Raw genomic sequence first — 18,588 nt, 5'->3', positions numbered from 1 at the left:
ACTGTCCGGTGTACACCGGACAGTCCGGTGAATTATAGCGCGAGAGCCCCTGGAAATTCCCGAAGGTGGCGAGTTCGAGCTGGAGTCCCCTGGTGCACCGGACACTGTCCGGTGGTGCACCGGACACTGTCCGGTGGCACACCGGACAGTCCGGTGCGCCCAGACCAGAGGGCCTACGGTTGGCTCTTTGCCCTTTTTGTTGAACCCAACACTTGGTCATTTTATTGGCTATGTTGTGAACCTTTGACACCTGTATAACTTATACACTAGAACAAACTAGTTAGTCCAAAGATTTGTGTTGGGCAATTCAACCACCAAAATTATTTAGGAACTAGGTGTAAGCCTAATTCCCTTTCAACCACAACTATATTACTCCTGCTTCAAGCAGTTCAAAAGCCCACAACTACATCACTAATGTTTCACATCACTCTAGCTATAGTTCAAAAGCCCACAACTACAACACTAATGAAGCTTCATATCACTCCAGCTACAGTTGAAAACCCCACAGCTACATCACTCCAGCTCCAAAGCTGATCAATCTCAAAAGCTCCACAACTACATCACTAATGCTTCAAGCAGTTCAAAAGTCTTCACACAACCACTCAAGCTTCTTGTATCCTCCTGTTTAAGGCACAAACTTTCTTTGTCTAGAATGACCTATAAAAAGTACAACAAATTAGTACATTGTTGGTACATTGCAAATAAAAATACAATTTTGTTGCCTTATCTACGTACCTCCACTAGACCGTGTTGCTGCCTTATCTAACAACTTCAGCTAATGCAATGTGCATACCATTTGTGAAATGTGCTTACCATTTTTGTCTATTAATGTAGTACTCCTCGCGCATGACCTTTAAATTATAATCCCCTAAATACTTATGTATATGGTACAAAGCAGTAAATCTGATGAATCAAATCAATAAACATAGCATAAGCTATAACTAAGAAAATGGATAACCCTATGTCTATGAGCCTCATCGAATGACACTTGTGCTTTCAATATAGAGAGTATAGCCTGTTGTTTAACATTCTTAGATGATGATAACAGAACAACTTTGCAGGCAACCATTAAAATACAACTAACATAATTAGGGATCCTATTGATAAGTATCGTCAAATACTACAATACATATCAGGTAACAAATATTGAAAGGTCGTGAAAGAAACTACCTTTTGTTTCCTCATATATCAGATTATGACATGCCTAGATTACCTACAAATGAAAAGATAAATTTATTTGGTAAGATGAATAGTGCCATCACTAATAAGATGAATTATGTAATGTAACCCTAGAATCAACTTGCACATTCAAAACTAGGCACAAAGAGAAGACTCATTTGTAGCTAATACAAAGCTTCATCCATAAGGCCTAATTGTTGACAAGAACTAAACTTAAGAGAGAACAAATGACCACATTGTCTTTGCACGAGCAAATAATTATAATATAATAAATCAAAAGTACTTTAACTTTGTATATACGTTAATTTAGATAGGGACCTCTATACGTATTTTCCGAGAAGTACTGTCCGCCAACATAAAATCGATATCTAGTTGAACCTACCAATATAATTTCAAAGTTTGAGTGAATTCATTCGCCAACATCTGCTAGCACCCATCATTTGTGTGTGCTCGCAAACACCCATGACCACAAGCACAATGGCTAGGCTCGCGAAGAAAACAATATCTAGTCTTTGACATTTACAAAGAAAACTAAAGTTTATGTATGACGTTGTGAATAAGTAGTAGCAATAAAAAATTGTGGCAATATCAGAAAACAATGATGTTTCAAAGATTATGTATTTACCTATATTCATGTTATCTCGTTGCAAGAGTCATTACTTATATAGGAGCTTGGATATTCACATAATAATTTAAAATTGAACCTAGGTAACAGTTAAATAATTCAGATCTTGGAAACAGAAACTATGGAACTATAGAATACATGTTAAGGGACAATGTGGTAATATGACAACATGTGAAGGGCAGGATCTTTTTGTAATGTAAAGTTGATTACCCTGGATACATGCTAGCAACATACTCATAGGGCCTATGGGGTGTATATGTATTGTATATTCTAAATGAAAAAGGACATAATAGAATAATGTAGTGAGGCAATCTTAACTGAAATCTTTGGCATCTAGATTTTACTTCCTTTGTTTTAGAATTCAGTTTTGACTGTTTCATCAGATGCAAGACTGTTCGTTTGGTGAGTTCTTGATATGTTTTAAGATTTCTGGTGAGTGATTACCTAATTGAGTTTGTAATGAAGGATCTATCAAAGTATGAATCAGCTAATTTATGTATAATATCAATGGAATTAGAAGTGGAAAATCTAACAAACCTTGTCTCCTACAGGTGGTGATGGCACATTTGGGAGTTGGGATCTGTTGGAAAAAACGCCGGAGAGAGCCGCTACAGAGGGCCAACGCCGGAGAACGCCACCACTGTGAGCGCCGCGGGAGATCGCTGTGGGAGCCGCTGCTACTGGGAGCAAGGTCCGCCGTCGCGAATAGGGGATGCTGGGAGCAAGGTCCGCCGCCGCGAACAGTGGATGTTGGGAGCAAGGTCCGCCGCCGTCGAACGCTGTGAGGGCCACCGGCCAGGATCGCCGCCATGGTGCCGCCGCGAGCAAGGGATGAGGAACCCTAGCGAACAGAGCTCTTGCCTGGTGAGCAACAAAGAGAAGGGTACCAGAGGTAAAAATAAACTAACCGATATATATGTTTTTTAATAACAATCGTTTGTGTCATCTGCTTTTGTAGCAACACATCCTTCTATAGCTACCCACCATCAGTCGCTCTGTTACCTCTATTGCGACCGATCTTAAGTTGTTAAATTTTTAGACTTTTAGCGACCAACAGACTATCGCTACAAACATATGTAGCGACCAACCATCAGTCCATAACTTTTAGCAACCAAGAGTTGGTACCTAATAAGGGTCGCTAAAACTCAACCGTCGTGTAGTGCTCGCGGGATACCCTTGCAGTTGATCTTACCCTGGCCATTTCGATGATCAGACTTTCACAGACGAAGTTGTGCTAAAGCGATGAAATGCTTGTTCAAAGTATAGTGCAGAAAGCTTCGGCTTCGGCAAAATATTTCAACAGCACAACGGTGCAATAGCAATGAAAGTTGTGGTAACTTTTCACCAACTTGTCTATTTATATAGCCCTGCAGGAGAAGAAGGCGAACCGCCAAGACACACGTACTGGCTGATTGGTGGGCCGGCAAGCGCTGTGGATATTTTATTCATTTTTAATAACAAGCTCACGGAAGGTGTTTTTCAGACCTTTTGCATTCCGAAGCCTTTGTATTGTTCGCGGATCGAGCTCGTTATGAAAAACGATCTAGCGTCGCAAAGGGGCTACTGTTGGGGGTCTTCTTCTCTGCCGAAGGTCCTCAAGACAAAAACCATCGGCAAAGTGGTACTGAAGACTTCCTTTTTCTCTGCTGAAGGAGCTTCAGACGAAGATCTCGTCTGGAAGCAACGATGGCAAGCGCCAAAGTTGCCACTAGCTTCGGCTTAAACCAAACAGAGGATGAAAAGACTAGCTAGTCCCTAGTGATTTTTGTTACAATTATGAACAAATGTTGAAGGCCATAAATGTAATTTTATTCGGCTGCATCCTGTGCCTATAAATAGATGAACAGTAGCACCGTACTGTTCACGCTGAATTGTAATCACCCCCGTGTCAGCACCTTCAAGTTAGCCGAAGGTATCAATGTAATACATATTCTGTTAATTCTCATACATACTTTATGGAATGCAAATATGAATGAATCAATGGATTATATTCATTATATTTACCCTTATGTATTCTTATTTAACTATAATATGATGAAGACATGACCATCATGATCTTCGTCTGATGATCATTATATCCGCGAGGAGGTAATGTTTTGGAAGACGAAGGTCCTTAATACTTAACAATTATATTGTCTTGTTCTTGATTCACAACATTTGAGAACAAGTGACCAACCGTTACATTTTTTATTTTAAAATTAATAATTTACATATATTAAGTATAAGAATTCAATATATAATATAATAATATTGTAGCCGCACTGGCTAGGTCGGTGTGTTTAAGTCTCTCATACACATGGTTCCGTGTTTGAGCTCTCATAACTACACATTTTTTACTAAATTATAAAATATACTTCCACATTTTTTGCTAAATTATACAATATACTTATATGGGTCAGCGTGTTACCGAGCCGACCCGGCACATCTAGCAGGCCGACAGGCCATGTCTGGACCGCTACCGTGGCACGTGGGCCTGTCCGGTACCGTACGATTCGCTAGCCGGGTCTAGTGGGTCATGCCTAAAATGGGCCGTACCTAACACGGGCAATGCTGGGTCGGGCCGTCCCGTTTGCCCATCTATACACCACAGATCGAGGGAACGGGAACGGGAAACGCAATGTGCGCGCGTTGCATGCAGCGCTGTGCATATGGCATGAAAGCTTTTCTCCGAGATGCCGAGACAACGCAATGGCCGCGCGTTGCATGGGACGCGGTACATGCGGCATGCAACGGGCCACACACATGCACTCATGCATTCCCCTTCCCGCATGCGCATCCTTTAATTCAGACGTCGGCAATTAAATGATGGGGGTAAAACAGTCCAGCATGTATAGGCCGTCCTTCCAAAAGTACCTCTATTACCCAAACGCAAGGAACTTCGAAAACGATTTTCTTTTACAGTATGAGAGCTAGATAAAAAGAAGCAACCGCGCGAAATGCTCTCTGCCGCAGCCTCACCACCGTACCTGTGTCCGCTCTTGCTGCCTTGTCCTTCGTGGCGGAATCGAAACGAACAAGAAATTGATGATCGACGAGCAGCTAGGTAGCCTATCATAGAATCCTATCTTGGGCGGCCATGGACTGCTCCATGACGAGCAGCATCCTGTCGGCCAACTACAACACGATCCTGTTCGAGTTCGGCGTCATCCTGCTGAGCAGCAAGGTCCTGTATGCGCTGCTCCGCAAAGTTTACCAGCCGCGCGTCTTCTCCGACCTGCTGCTCGGCATCATCCTTGCCCAGTTCCGTGTGCTCTCCCTCACCAACGCCATCAACCTCGTCTTCGGCAAGATCGGCGGCTTCGTCTTCGCGCCCTACCTCTTTGCGCTCGGGGTCGAGATGGACCCCACCACGCTCCTCGACGCCCCCACCGGCGACTCCGTCGTCGCTTACGCCGGAATCCTCTCCACCTGCGTGCTCGTCACGCTCTTCCACATGCCGCTCATGCAGGCCACCTCCGGCGTCGTCCACGAGCGGTCCCTCCGCTCCTTCCTCGGCCTGGCCGCCGTGCTCGCCAACACCGCCTCGCCCGTCCTCACCCGCCTAACCACCGATCTCAAGATCGCCAAGACCGCCGTGGGCCGCCTCGCCGTGGGCGCCGGCCTCGCCTCCGACATGCTCACCACCATGCTCATCGCAGTCGGCAGCATGATCTGGCGCGACACCGGCGTGGACGGACGCGAGTCCGACGACTCCCCCATCGTGCAGCCGGTGCTCACGGCCGCGGTCCTCGTCGTCGTCATCGTGTCCGCCTTCGTGTCCAGGGCCATGGCCGAGTGGGTGGGTGCGCGAAACCCGGAGGGCCGCCGCATGCGAGGCTTCGACCTCTCCCTCGTGGCGCTCGCCGCCGCCGCGCTCTGCTGGCTCAGCTCCGCGCTGCGCCTGAACGTCAACATGGCGGCGTTCCTGGTGGGGCTGGCGTTCCCCAGCGAGGGCAGGGTGTCGAGGCTGCTGGTGAGCAAGACCAACTTCGTGCTCAGCTCCTTCGTGCTGCCGCTCTACGTCGCCCACGTCTGCCTCTCGCTGCGCCAGACCACGGACGACATCGAGGTGGCGGGGCTCACGCGGGACGAAGGTTTCCGGGCCTACGTCATGGAGCTGCCTTTCCCGTGGTGGAAGGTCTTCTTCGTCACTGTCATGGGAACGCTCGGGAAGCTCACGGGGTGCGCGGCGGCAGGGCTCCTCCGAGGCCTGGGGTGGCTGGAGGCGCTGGCGCTGGGGATGCTGCTCAACGTCAAGGGCTACTTCCACCTCTACTGCGCGCAGGCGGCGTTCGACGCCGGCATCATTACGGACAAGTCTTTCATGGCCATTATCTTCATGGTGGCCCTCAACGTGGCGGTGACACCCATGGTCGGGGTGGGCATCGCGTCGTGGGCGCGGCGGAGTGTGCAGTGGCGGCTCATGGGGCTGCAGCACCACGACCCGTCCACGGAGCTGCGCCTCGTGGTGGGGTTGCACGGCCCGCAGGACGTGCCGACGCTGGCCTACCTGATGGAGGCGCTGCGCTGGGGCGGCGGCGCCGGGGGAGGCGGCGAGCTCGCCGTGTACGCCGTGGACATGGTGCAGATGACGGACCAGACGGCGGCGGCCATCGTGAAGGGCGGCGGCTTCGACGGCGTTACCGTGGTGGACGAAGAGGTGTCGGAGATGCGTAAGCTCATCGGCGAGGCGCTGGACGCGTACCAGGCGGAGTGCGGCGGCGGCGCCAAGGTGAAGGTGCGGCGGCTGCTGGCTCTGTCGTCGTTCCCGGACATGCACAGCGACATCTGCATCTGCGCGGAGGACGCGATGGCAGCGCTGGTGCTGCTCCCGTTCCACAAGGCGCAGCGGGCGGATGGCACCATGGAACCGGGCCACTACGGCTTCCGGGTCGTCAACCAGAAGGTGCTGCAGCTGGCGCCGTGCTCGGTGGGCGTGGTGGTGGACCGAGGCCTCGGGAAGCACGCCGCCGCCGTCAGCAGCGGCTCCCAGACACAGACGGCGGCGGCCGTTGTGGTGGTGTTCATCGGAGGCGCGGACGACCGCGAGGCCCTGACGCTGGCGTCCCTGATGTACAAGCACCCGGGCGTGCGTCTGACGGCGCTGCGCGTGGTGCAGAACGCGACGGCGCAGGCGCGCGCTAAGGCACGGACGAGCCTGTTCGAGAGCAAGGGCAGCCGGCGCGGCGGCGGCGGCGGCGGCGGCGGCAGTGGCATCGGCATCGGCGCCCCGGCGTCGTCGGCGCTGGGGCAGGAGGAGGCGCAGATGCAGGTGGACGACAAGTTCTTCGCGGAGTTCTACCGGAAGCACGTGGCCGGGAGCAGGCAGCAGGGCGCCACGGCCATCGGGTACCTGGAGAAGCACGTGGCGGACGGGGCCGAGCTGGTGGCGGTGCTCCGGGGCATGCAGGCGGACTACCGGCTCTTCATCGTGGGGCGCGGCAGGGACCGCAGCTCCGTGCTGACGGAGGGGCTGGATGAGTGGGCCGAGTGCCTGGAGCTCGGCCCCGTCGGCGACATCCTCGCCTCCTCCGACTTCTCCACCACCGCCTCCGTCCTCATCGTGCAGCAGTACGACGCCAAGAAGCACTACAAGGTCATCGACGAGGAGTTCATGCCCTTGTAGATATATACTTGCCTCCAGTGGAGCAATGTACTTTTTGCAGCATGCATATATAGATATTTGTACTCGTGAATGAAATTTAGAAAGGACATATATTGTTGGGCGTAAGGGAACGATCTTCTCTGTCTAGGCATAGGATTCAAGGAAACATATTAGGCCCTGTTTGGAAGTATAGTATTTTTGCAGTTTTGAAATAATACTATAATATTTGATGATACTATAGTATTGGAACACAAAAGGTGTTTGGTTTGTACAGGCAAAACACAGTTTTAAATACCATGATTTACCTAAAACCGTGGTATTTTTGGAGTTTTCGAAACTCCACTCATGACCTCAGTTTTCTTCTCTTCTCTCTACATATACTTTGTTTTTCCAATAGAACCAAACAGATCTCGGTTTTGAGCAATACTGTGATTTTACTGTGGTAAAGTAATACCGTAGTATTTGTGTCATGCACAATTGTAAACTATAGTATCTCAAAACTAAATCATTTCAAAACTGCATTTCCAAACAGGCCCTTAGGTCCTGTTTAGAACCAAAGTATTTCAAAATCAAGTTTTTAAATACTATGGTTTACAATTGCCATGACACGAATACTATGGTTTTCATAGACTGCAGTGCCAAAACCACAACCTGTTTGATTACTACGTATTTGGGTATTGGTTTAACCGTGAAGCGTGGGACCATATCCTATTCCTATTTGCTGCGCATTTGTAACACGCAAAATTATATTTTGGTGGTTTAGATTTTTTTTCAAAAAGATTTGAGTCAAAAATGCCTATTAATATTAGTTTACTTTCCTTATAAAGTATATTTCCCTAAAGTAAATAAATAGTAATAATAAAATTTTGGTAGTTCAAAGGTTAGAGCTAAACTTTGAAGCTAGAATTTGAAAACCTAGGGTAAAATAGAAAGTTCTCAATTCAATTGGTGAAACCATTCTTTTGTGTTATGTGATTAGAAGCCCTCTCTTGGTAGAGCATAAATGAGGGATCCTTATACATATAAAAGTATTTAGGTTGAATTAATATTTAAGAATATTCACTAAAAGATTTAAGACGATATATTATAAATTGTTTTCTTAGAATAGTGTCTTTTGTGTATATGAGTTTCATATTAAGAAAACATTTGTTTAATAGATAAAACAAGATAATAAATAAACAAATAACATTTAAATTAGGCATCATGCTGGACTTTTGGATGTGCATATAAGTGTGATTTGAATATTAAACGAGAATTTGAATTCAAATTTGAAAACTGAAATTTGAAAATGGGAAACAGAATTACAAAAGAAAAAGGGAAAACTCACCTTCTTGAGCCAAGACCCCTCCTTCCGGCCTAGCTATTTCTCCTCCCGCTCAGCACCGGCTGGCCCATCTCCACCCTGGCGCGTGCCCTATGTCGCTGTCTCATGGACACGCCTTGGAGGAGCGTGACCACTGCTAGGTGGGGGCCATAGCCAGGCTTTCTCCCCGTCCGAATTTTTTGCATTTTGGTCTTTCATCCAAAAAAAATTCACGTTTGGACCTTAGAAAATTTTAATGTCATTTTTGGACCCTTTACTCGGCGCCGTAGCCTGTGGCGCCAAGGTAACACAGCTCGGCGCCATAGGCTATGGCGCCGAGGTACGTGCTGCGTTGGCACAAATGAACGTCGTGGCGCCGACGTGGTACCGAGCTCGGCGCCATAGATCATGGCGCCGAGCTCTATTCTGTATAGAAAACTTGTCTAGCTCAGTTGGTAAAATACAACGCTCTTAAACTTTTGGTCGTGGGTTCGAGCCCCACGGTGTGTGTTTTTTATTAATACTTTTTGTCTTTGTCACTTATTTGTTTTTTTGTTGTCCATATTTTTCGTTTATGTCGCTGATTTGTCTGTCCTGATTTATTTCTCATTCAGTTTTATTTTTGTGACTGATTTGTTTATTCGTCCAGATTATTTTTATTCGGCGAGCACAGCAGCTGTGTGCCACAGTGCTCACAAGTCGTCAACTTCTCTCCTTGTTTGCTCAGCTAACCACAATAAAAATCAAACGAGAACGCTCTTACTTCAATCGTGATCAAATAAAAATATTATATTTTCATTGAGTTATTTTGAACATAAATTTTAAATACATAATAACATATTCCCAGTAAAAAGAAGCACACATATTCATTTTTTTTCTTCTACACTAAATAAAAGCCTTGTATTTTACCAACTGAGCTAGACAAGTTTTCTGTACAGAACGGAGCTCGGCGCCATGATCTATGGCGCCGAGCTCGGTACCACGTCGGCGCCACGACGTCCGTTTGTGCCAACGCAGCACGTACCTCGGCGCCATAGCCTATGGCGCCGAGCTGTGTTACCTCAGCGCCACAGGCTACGGCGCCGAGTAAAGGGTCCAAAAATGACATTAAAATTTTCTAGGGTCTAAACGTGAATTTGTTTCCGATGAAGGACCAAAATGCAAAAAATTCGATCTCCCCGTGCACGCGTGTTTCTGCGGAGAGGTTGATAGGTGGGACCCTCTTGCCAGTTTCTCCTCTATCGTTTCTAAACTGAAACAGAATGCATCAAGGGTTGTTATGATCCAACGCGATCGTTGGGATTATGATCCCAACCGAATAAATCTCTTCCCCTTCCACAGTATAAAGCTCGGACCCCGCTCCCCATTGCCCTCAAACTAGAGTCACTGGATCAAACCTGAGTATCGAGAGCACGCCGCCAGAAGCGAGCAGAGAGGTCGGAGAGATGGAGAGTTGCCGCCACCGTAGACAATTCTTGCGTTGGCTCCACTGCTGGATCCCAGATGAAGTCGTGGCGATTCACCAAGACGAGTGGAACCTGATCATGGTAAAACAAATCAATGTGAGACCCGGAGATATGTGGAATTCCATGCCGAAGTTCGGCACCGCCGCAGAGTCATGCTCCACCATGGGCGGAAGCCTCCGCGCTACGATCTCGGATGAGTTCAGTATACACTCCGCTTCCTTACGCACCGATTAGCATCTCGGATGGGGCACAGGAATGCCAAGCGGTCTGTAAAACCCTAAATTTTAGCATATAAAATTTCTCCTCTAATATATACCAAATTCAGGTGTTACTTCTTTTCTCATCTCTATAGTTTCCTTTTTTTTCTTTTTAAAATAATTTTAGGTATTTATTTGAGAGGTGTATTTCTTTAGAATATTAAAACCTAGGAAGACATAAAATATTGCACCATGCTAATCCTAAACTTTCTTTTTGGTTGATGCACATGTTTGAAATATTTAGATTTGAATTTGTGGTTTGATTGGATTTGAATTCAAAAGAGAAAATAAAAGAAAAAGGGATCATAAATTCAGAGATAAAAAGAAAAACCAAAGAAGCCCGAGAGCCCCCTCCACCCGACCTTTCGACCCAAGCAGCCCATTTCTCCCTCCCCCCACACCCTCTCTCTACCATCTGGCCCCGCCTGTCGGCGCCATCCCTCTCGCCTGTGCACGCCCATTGCCTGTTCTCTCTCTACCATCTGGGCAACACCTGTCGACGCTGCTCGCTCGCTCGTGCGTTCCGTCCTACTGACATGAGGGCCCCGCCTGTCAGTCCCGTCCCCCCAACCGTCCGCACGCACGACCCGTGCCCACGACGCACCCCGAGGCCTCGCCCACCACACCCCAGCCATTTCTAGCGGCCCGCACCCTACTCCCTCTCCCCCTCCCTCACTCGCACCCCCTGCACAACGCGCCAGAGAAGACATCATCGCAGTCCGTCGTGGTCTCGTTGTAACACCCTGAATTTGGGGTATAAAACTTCTTTCTAAATATCTACCAAATTCAGGTGTTACTCATATATATATCTCTCTCTTTTTCTTTTGAGTAGATCTAGATTAATTAGTGAGGGATTTATTAGTTATTTTTGTCAAAACATTATGAGTCATGAAATGTTGCATCATGTTGAGCTTAAAAATATCCTTTAAATTGTTGCACATGTTTGATTTAGTTTGAATTTGAAACTTGGTTTGAATTTGAATTGAAAACCCTAGGCAAAATAAAATAGAAAAGCAATTAGAAATTCCAGGAAATAAAAAATCCTAATTCGGCCCAACTAGCCCAAGCCGGCCAAGCTCCGCGCGCGTCTGACTGGTGGAGCCCACCTGTCAGCGGTAGCTCTCGCGCCCGCGCGCCCACTCCCTCCCTCTCTCTGCCGCCTAGGTCCCGCTTGTCGGTGCGTTCCTCCGCGCATCTGCATGCCTAGGACACTGTCTGGCGGGCCCCACTTGTCAGTCCTCTCCCCCTCCTCTAACTTCCGGTCCGCGCACCCGCCATGGCCATGCTTGTGACGGAACCTCCCAAGGTATTAGGCCCACCTACATATGTTCTTGTCCTAAGGACCTTAGACAGTCATGCAGGTGCGCATAATGACTCAACAAGTTCGATTATCTGTATCTTCATCATATCGCCCAAGAGCGCTTAACCCATCACGTAAACATTACACACAATCGGAGAAGAGAATGAGCGGAAAGGATTACAATAATATAATTTACATTCATATCTAAAATATAGAAAGAGTATTTATTACATAACCGAGTGTTCGAGTGCGGGACTTATTATTACATAACTGGGAGGCAAAACAACCCTCCCCAAACAAGTTTAGTGTTCTTCCTCCTGCTTGGGCACCACCTTTGAGTAGAAACAATAGAACTCGGTTGTTTCATCACCTACAACAACATGGGTTCGAAAACCCTGAGTACGAAGTGTACTTTTGCAAGTCTTACCCGTCAAAGGAAAAAGACTTTCAAGGATATGCTGGCTTTTGGGAATCAAGGTAAAGCTTATCAAGAATCAAGGACTCTGTTTGCATAAAAGCTTACTATGAGTGGGTCCTTAAAAATCCATTTTTATTATCAGATTAAGTAATTACCTGCATCTAGAGTTCTTTCTACCCTAGATCAAACACTTGGCCTATGCTAGCCATCTTTTATCATCCCTTTAATTCAATGGATTGCTATGTGTAAGTCAGTGACCAAGTCTTCATGTCCGAGAAGTAACGGCGATCCGAATCGATTAATACCCAGCTTGGGATATCCAACCACACGACATATGTAGCACTTAACCCTTGCATATGTAAACTCGCCACCGGGTTTCTCAATACCAGAATGGGTTCATGCCAACCGAGAGCACAAATACACCACCGTCCATCCTCTTGCCATGGAGGGTACACACTACTCTCGCCATCTCTCCACTCCCATTGCGTGGTGGCCTTTCTGGAATTGGTCCGATGAGGCAAAGCTTACCCATGACGACGCATATGGCTAGTTAAACGGTCCTCGGTCAGCAGGCCCACATCGGCTCGTTCCTTAAGCGACTCAGACGGAGACACTACACCGAGACTTCCTTCTCGTGCAAGTCACCCGCCCGGTCTCGTCTTTATCATTTACAACCCAAATTTTGGTACCTGATAGAGGTACATCTTTTCAGATGTTGAACCCATCATGGCCATGATGGATTCACCATCACAAATCTTTTCTTTGTAAAAATCCCCATCCCATATGAAGCATCACCTTTTGTTGAAAACAAAACATTTTGTTTTCTAAAGCAAAGCTAAGCATTAGAAAACTTTTAAGTAAATCAGGTGACAAGGAATGGTAATCAGTTTCCAAGGAAGGGAATGCAATAATTGTTTAGCACCCAACTCCTTTAAAGGCTACATAATTATAGTTTGAACACCTTTAAAGGCTACATAATTATAGTTTTAGAATAAAAATCTTGGAACTATTTTTATTAAATACTAGATGATTTTAGGAGTCTAGCAAAATTGGTCTCATAATTTTATCATTTTTCTACTATTTTTACATATTTTCTAATCTAGCAGTAAAAAGAAAAGGAAAAAGAATGAACAGCGATGGGCCAAATCTGGCCCAAACCAGCCCACGAACAGAGGAAACACGCGCGCACCCGCACCTGCGCTGGCAATTTTGCGCGAAGACCCCGGGCCATTTGAAAACTCGTAAAGAATCCCGCGACACTATTCACCTGTCTCACTGACATTTGCACAAAACCCCTTTCACTTCTATTTCTTCACGACACAAGTCACTGCGATGACGCGTTCGTCCGCCGGCCACCCCCTCGCTAGGACTCGCCTCAAACGGCGACGACTGTCGAAACCGAGCATCGAATCATCATCTCCGAACCCAGACGAGCCTAGTCCATGCCCTAATTTAGCTAATCCGGCCCTGAATTCCCCTGGCCACGACCACAACAAAAACCGAGGACAGGCCAAGCTGTTCTCGATGACTAAGCGCGGTAGCGTTCAATTGATTGAGTCTACGAGCAACAGGAGACCCTAAGGATGCTAGAACATGAACCAGAGAAGCACGAACCGACCTGTGGATGGCTGGCCATGGCGAGGTGTCTCACGGCGGCGTTCTTGGCCGATTTGGAGGAAATTCCAAATTCGGGGGCTGTGGTGGCTAATCAGGAGCGAGGACTGGTGTACTAGCTTCGTAACAAGTTAGCGGAGCAGGCCGAGCACTCAATTTATAGAGGGCGACCGGGAGTATGACGAATTTGAACGGAGAAGAGCTTGCGGTGATGAGAGAATGAGTCAACGGAGCTATCTGTCGTGGCACTAACTGATACAACGGCTCAAGGATGGTAATTCTAGGCTTGCCACGTCATAGCTACATGGTGAAAGGGTCACGGCTTGGTGCAATCGCGATAAATGGCAACCACCACTGTGATGACCGTCCGACCACATCGTTGTGCAAGTGGGTACGGCGAACTAGGCAGTAACAGTGCCCAAGCTCATCCCCACGCCGAGATCTTTTACCGCAAGCCGTTATCCGTGTGCCACAGAGCACGAATCGCGGCGGCCAGCGTGAATCGCAACATGAGTTCACCGGCGGCAGGATTCACTGCACCTGATCTTCTTCAGGTTACTGTACCATGGAAACTCCATTCAGTGTGCCTGACCGAGCAAGTTAAGGAGCTCCTTTCTCAAATTTTCATGTGGAAAGCTACCTATCCATACATACCAAAGTTATTGCTCTACATACCAGCTTGGATTCTGTTATAAAGATCTTGATCGAATACTCACTAGATCATGCGAAATTCAGCCCCCAAAGATCATCCAAGCACACTGACAGTCGAGTTTCAGTCTCTGATTTGACTGACAGTCCAACTTCAGGTCTATTTTTCTCCAATTTGTAGGTAGCTCTAGGGCTTAACTACATAATCAAACTTGTACCCCTATAGTAGCTCTACAAATTTGTTGTAGTGACCTATAGCAAAATCTCCATGGATTAAGAGATATAGGGTCCCAAAGTGAGTCCAATTACAATGTTTACAGAGTTAAGCCATATGGATACTCTTGGGAACTTTTACAAATTACTCCAATTTGTTCCACAACACATGGAAATCTCCCAATGTAAAAGTTGCTTAGTTTTTTATACTCATCCAAATCTTCATCCGAAGATTCTTCAGTCTAGGAAAACGGGCTCTCGAACTCACCACTATCAGATGAAAAAGACCCAGATTCAGAACCAGACAAACTATCATTAGCAGGCACTGCGTTCACGGCCACCACAAAATTAGTACCATCAATAGGGGTTGCTTGCGCAGGTCCAGACGTCGGAACCTGCGCAGCAACCGATTTTCAGTATCACAAAAATAAAGCCCCGCACCCAACGCCCCTAACTCTATCCCGCCACATGCGAAGGGCCGGCCGACGCTGCAGGGTCTTCGGCAGCCTGTGCGGCTCCCACCAAAGTGTCTTCAGGCAACGCGGCGGCTGCCACAGGGTCGTCTTCGCTAGCACTAGTTGGCGGCGCCGGCTGCTCCCTAATCCCCGCCCTGGCACCCTCTGCTAGAGCCATCGTGCTCTCCAGGCCTCCCAAGTCGTCAACCTCCTCATCATTCGCCACCTACAAAAATAGCACCAAATATAAGTACATATTCTTAAAAACAACTAAAATAATAAAAATAATAATAACAAAATAAAATAATAACAATTCGTACCTGCTCCATCACCCGGTGAGACCTTTCCCGGACAGTATCACGACCGTGAGGGCCCCATATCCTATCATAAAGTGCCCCAGCAGACCGCTTTAGCATCGCGTCTTCGACCTAGAAGATCTCGCAATCGAAGTCTTCGTCGGATCAATCAAAGACTTCGAAGTGCCTGCATCCCTCACGGGACAAGGCATTCGCAGCTCCCTCACAGGTGATGAGCGAGGCGAAGGACATGAGACCCATCATGATCGACGGAAGCACCTCCGGTTCCTCCTGCAACCATCCAAGAAAGCGGAGGCCCACCTCCTTACCGGACGCATCAAAGGGGGTCGTACACGCACCAAGCTGCCGGTCCACGTCCACGAGCAACGCACGCGCTCGGTCGACCTCTGTGCGGGTAGAGGCCTCCGCCTTGTCCAGATAGCCGCGCAGGCTCCTGTGGCTCGCCTCCGCCTCCGCAGCATGCTAGAGAGCGAGGTTAGCCTCAGCGCATGCAAGCTTGGCATCGGCGTGCATAGCCTGGGCCTCCGCGCAGGCCTTGTCAGCATCCTCCTTTTACGCCGCTAGCCAGCGACCGAGGTCCTCTTTTTTAGCCTCCACAGCCGACAGCTTCTCCATCAGGTTGCAGCTCTTGTTCTCCTCGGCCGACTTATCCCGCACAACCTCAGTGTGCTGTGTCCGGAGGCGCTCAATCCTCCCCTCGAGTCGTCGCCTTTCGGCAGCGAACTCCGAGGTCAGGGCCCCCGACGCAATCCATTCGGCGAAGGCGGCCACCTGGCATCAGACATTGTCAAATTCGAAGTCATATAAGAAGAATACACTATCGAAGACTACTTACATGCTTCAGCTGCTGCGCAACTGAGCCTGCCATGTCCTTAACGGTGGCGGCCGAAGCGATCTAGCCGCTGGCGCAAAACTTGGACCATGGGTCCTGCGAAGACCCCTTCGCCCCAGTCGCCACGCGCGACCGACCTAGCCGCCACCGGCGCCGGGACAACAGCTAGTTGCCTAGCCTTCGATCCTGCACCATAGTCTCATCAAACACCTAGTCCCAAAAAAAACTCACCAATAGGTCCCTGCCCTGTATGGGCGTCGAACATCGCGATGCCGCCCATAAGATAGTCATCCACGGAAATATCCATGGAGACCTCGGCCCCACCCACCTCCATCTCAGCAGTACGCGGCGGGGATGGAGGCCTTCACTCCTGTGCAGGCACGGCAGGGAGCGGCTTGCTAGGGCCGAGGGCAGCAGACTTCGTGCCCAGCGGAGGCTTGCTGGTGCCGGGGGCAGCAGACTTCGCGATCCCCCAGGCCATCTTGACCTCGCTACGCGGGTCCCCGACCCTCGCGAACGCACGACGTTTCTGTGACGCGTCTTGGCGATCCTTTTCCATCACTGCCGATACAACAGCAGCAACATTCCGTCCATAAGGAAAAATCTTCATCTCATGAGCTAATCGAGACGTACGCATGTCCTCGCCGGCCGCCCGGGGGATCGGAACATTCCTAGGCTAGCGACTCCCGGTAACCTTCAGCATTCGCGCGGAAGATTCCCGGAGCTCGGGCGAAGACATCCTCTCCCCGGGAGCCGCGCAAGTTCCCAATAAATCCACAGCAAAACGATCGGAAGCCCCCAACCCCTCAGTTGTTGTACCTAGTTTCTTCTTCTTAGCGGCCCCAGCCGGCCCGCTCCCCGCGAAGGGCCTTCGTCAACCGCTGCCACCGCCCTTTTTCCCTGGCGGTCACCAACAACGGCATCGTTGTCTCCTGGGTAGCCGGCATATGGCAGACGGTTCAACTCAAAAACACGATTCAACCGAACATTCGAACCGCGGATATCCCAACTCCGTAGGGTCTCAGTCTTCGGCACATATCACCCTACAATCCTTGCGGCCTCGGCCTCCACTTCTCGCACAAATGCGGCCAGGTTCCAGCCCCGTAAATCCACAGCGAAGGAAGGACTTCGCACTAACTGATCGCCCAGGGTCGGCATCCAGCGGGGGCACACTTCGCCAAGTACCCAGCCGTGTGCCAAGGGCCACACTCCATAGCCGATAAATTCCTCAACCAAATCGCGCCCGCTACTCATGTGGGCAGCGTACCGAAGGGCCCCTTCGTCCTCATCATCCTCCGCCACCTCGAATCGAGGGAACGCCACATAGCAGTGAGAGCACAGAATGGCCGGAGGGAGCCCAGGCAGATCTTCGACTTCCCCACAAGAAACATAAAACCAAAAATCCCACCAGTTGCCCCACTTGTTCCTGGCACAAGGGACTATCTCCATGACTTCCGCTGAAGTCTTTCCAGTCCTCGGCGTAAAGGTGCACGATCCAAATTGTGCAATCTTATCTCCTATTTTCCTTTTTTGCCAATGCAGGCAATAGTTCTTGGCGAAGACCTCCACAGACGGCTGCCCACCGTAAGAAGCAACCGCCCAAACATACTTCGCCAGCGGAACCACGGTGTTAGGCGTCAACTGGTGGACCTGCACCTCGGACCTCCGCAAATCCTCCGCCACGAAGCGATGCGCCGGGAGACGAAGGTCGACAATGAAAAATGCCTCAAACACAACCAATTCGCCCTCAGGCTCAGGGATCTCCTCAGCCCCCGGAACCCGCCCGACACCGTCACCAAAGTATCCAAGCCACTGCATCTCCTGCACGCGGACCAAGGAAATCCTCGAAGTGCCGAAGTCCACGGTGTGGCCCGGTTGCAACTCCATCGCCACCAAATCACTCAAGGTATCCTCGGACGACGGATCGACCAACGACGCACTCACAACAGACGAGGAAGAAGACATTGCTACATACCATCGGCGGCGGCGCGCGGTCTGCTTGACGCAGGCCAGATTTCTGAAGCGGGAGAGCAAGGAGGGCAGGCGACCGGTTTGCAAAAGCTAGGGTTTCTACGGCGCAGGCAAGGGTAAGAAACAGTCTCGCCCTCGGTCGCCTTTTTATAGACAGGACGCGACGCTTTGGGAAACACGCAGTCCAACAGTAACACGTCCATCAACGGTCACATTTCAAAAAACCCCGCAGGACCACTTCGAGCGAGGGTAGCGTCTCCCCCATCTAGCGGCGTCTTCGACACCAGATGACTTAGTCGAACTAGTCCCTTGGAGGGCAAATGTTGGGGCGAAGGCGAACACGCTACCCTTCGCTCGATGCTTTCGTCTCCTCATCACTCCGACGAAGGAACATCCACAGAACACG

The 18,588-nt window shown here is 49.1% G+C and overlaps 1 protein-coding gene across 1 annotated transcript; it reads left to right on the top strand.

Annotated features, from left to right (window-relative positions):
* Nucleotides 1-4,624: 4,624 nt before the first annotated feature.
* Nucleotides 4,625-7,624, top strand: LOC103650315 (cation/H(+) antiporter 28). The gene has a single exon (XM_008675918.1). The coding sequence runs from the start codon at nucleotides 4,881-4,883 to the stop codon at nucleotides 7,407-7,409; it is 2,529 nt and encodes an 842-aa protein (XP_008674140.1). The 5' UTR covers nucleotides 4,625-4,880; the 3' UTR covers nucleotides 7,410-7,624.
* Nucleotides 7,625-18,588: the final 10,964 nt, after the last annotated feature.

Source organism: Zea mays, chromosome 3, assembly GCF_902167145.1.
Source record: "Zea mays cultivar B73 chromosome 3, Zm-B73-REFERENCE-NAM-5.0, whole genome shotgun sequence".
In the NCBI taxonomy this organism is placed as follows: domain Eukaryota; kingdom Viridiplantae; phylum Streptophyta; class Magnoliopsida; order Poales; family Poaceae; genus Zea; species Zea mays.
Note: the sequence above shows the minus strand (reverse complement) of the source record. Positions and strands in the feature narration are given on the sequence as shown.